The 2,486-nt window shown below is 49.8% G+C and overlaps 1 protein-coding gene across 1 annotated transcript; it reads left to right on the forward strand.

Moving 5' to 3' along the window:
* The first annotated feature begins 631 nt into the window (after positions 1–631).
* Positions 632–1,972, forward strand: LOC133551011 (uncharacterized). The gene is made up of 2 exons (XM_061897261.1): positions 632–1,550; positions 1,651–1,972. Exons 1-2 carry the CDS (start codon positions 637–639, stop codon positions 1,706–1,708), a joined length of 972 nt encoding a protein of 323 aa, XP_061753245.1. The 5' UTR covers positions 632–636; the 3' UTR covers positions 1,709–1,972.
* The last annotated feature ends 514 nt before the right edge of the window (positions 1,973–2,486 follow it).

Genomic DNA, 2,486 nt, shown 5'->3' on the forward strand with positions numbered 1-2,486 from the left:
CCACAGTCGAGTCTTTCCTGCTCCCAAGCCACGAGCTCCAACCACAACCCTAAGTCGAAGGGTTCCTCCCGTGGTTTCGACGCGGAAAAACAACTTGATGCTCGGATCCTACTGTGAAGACTCTTCTTCGGCATTGTAATGCCGGTGTGGTTTTCCCGTGGATGCGTCGAAGCAGAACACAGCATAGGTAAGATAAAGGGTATTTAATAACAAAAGTCTATGAACAAAAATACTGGTGTAAAGAGAAAAAGTAAACAAAAGACGCTAGCGTGAAAGCTAGGATAAAACAAGGAAAACTAGAACTTGGTACGAGGACACAAAAGAGTAAACAAAACATTTAGCATGAAAGCTAGACAATAAAGTGGCTTGGCGTGAGAGCTAGCGAGAAAATACATACGAATGATGAGAGTCGTCACTGATGCGCGTGGGCAAATTAGGATCCGAGAATGAGTAAACAGAAAAGGTGAGCTTAAATAGGAGGGTGAAAATTAGTAGCAGGTGTGCGGGGCGAGACTAACAGGTGGACTGATGTGTAACCATAGTGATGGACAAAAACAGGAAATAAACGGGTCAGACTGAGAATGAAAAAACAAACACGTGAAGATCTGAGCAGCAGATCGCAACACCGCTACCGGCATGTCTCCATTTGAGTGCTCGTTGGGTTATCAACCCCCCTTGTTTCCCCAACAGGAACTGGAAATCGCTGTGCCCTCGACTAGGGCTCATATTAGGCGGTGTCAGAGGGTGTGGAGAGCCGCTCGTGCGGCCTTAAAGAGGGCCTCTGAGAAGATGTGCCGCAACGCCAACCGTCATCGCATTCCAGCACCGTCGTATCAGCCAGGACAACAAGTTATGCTACTCACAAAGGACCTCAGCCTCCAGGTACCATCTAGAAAATTGGCGCCACGTTACGTTGGTCCTTTTGCCATCTTGTCCATCATAAATCCTGTGTCTGTCAAATTGGCTCTTCCACCCTCTGTCAAGCGGCACTCAGTGGTCCATGTGTCCCAGATTAAGCCGGTAGCGGAGAGTTCTCTGTCCCCTGCTACCCCTGCCCCTCCACCCTCGAGGTTCTTGCCGAATGGAGATCAGGTTTGGACGGTCAAGGAAATACTCAGGGTCCGTCGACAAGGTAGGGGGCTCGTTTATCTGGTAGACTGGGATGGATATGGGCCGGAAGACAGATCTTGGGTGCCTGCCTCCTATCTTGCCGACCCCTCTCTTCTGGAGGATTTCTACCGTGCCAATCCTGATGCTCCCCGGCGCTCGTCGGGGGCCTCGCATAAGGGGGGAGGTACTGTCATGACACGGAGTCGAACCCGCGTTTCCTCGGCGGCTGGAGCTGCGGCCGCCTCTGCTGACAGCGCGCCAAGATGCGCCTCCTTTGACAGCGCACTCAGACTTGTCCCCACTCGTGCTGAGGGCAGCACGCCTGCGCAGCAACAAGCCTGTGGTCAATCAACAATCGACACACCTGAACTTGATGAAAGGGAGCGGCATAAAGACCAGCAGACCCAAGGAACCTTTGCCAGAACGTCGCTAACCTTCCCGTAAGCTTCACGTCTGGCATCCCCTTCCCCGTGATTTCCTCACCTTTGCTTTGCTCTCTCTCTGTGTATCCCTGGTTCATGTCTCTTTGTGTGTTCACAGTGACTCCCCTGCCTTCCGTGATCAAGCCTTGTCCTTCGACATCCAACCGGATTCCTGACTGCCCTCCTCGATCCACGACCTCCCTGCTCGGACCCAGACTACACTGCCTCGCTCCTCCCCACGACCCATTGCCTGTCCACGAACTGCCTCTTCGTCTTGCCCCACGTGATTCGACGAAAGATTACAACCAACACTCACAGACAACAACCCTGGGTAACATTTACATTATTAATATTACACATAGTCACACTCATTCACTTAGAGTAGCATACACATGTCATATATTTATCAAAGGTTTAAAATAAACCTTGAAAGAACCGCAGTTCTGTCCTGGTTGTCGCCTCCTTCCCTTTGAACATAACAATAGGTCTCTTATTCTTTGTAATAACATTGTTATTCTCGAGCTAACTGTGGAGGGGGCGTGGCCTGCTGGCCTGCAGCGAACTGGGGTGTGCCAGGACCGGCCTCGAAATCAGCGACAGGTGCGTAGATGTTATCTAATCACCTGTTGCTCTGTTATAAGCAGCAGCCAGGAGGAGAGACGGGGTTGGGGTTGGGGCTGGAGCCAGAGCGCGAGCGAAAATGAAAGAGAAAAATACAATTGCTGGAAAGCAACTGAGAGACTTATTGAAAAATAAAACTATATTGTAACCCTGAAACAGGCTCTCATGTTGGTCCTTGGTGGTCTGAGAAACCCCAGGAAGGCAAGCCCCACACTAAGGAAGAATAAATAAATAACTTCTTACCATTAACGCAAATTCTTGAACGGGTGCGGTAGAAAACAGATGGATGGATTAAAGATGCATGATAATGTTTTATATTTTGAACATTATTTT

Source organism: Nerophis ophidion, linkage group LG04 (genome assembly GCF_033978795.1).
Source record: "Nerophis ophidion isolate RoL-2023_Sa linkage group LG04, RoL_Noph_v1.0, whole genome shotgun sequence".
NCBI lineage: Eukaryota > Metazoa > Chordata > Actinopteri > Syngnathiformes > Syngnathidae > Nerophis > Nerophis ophidion.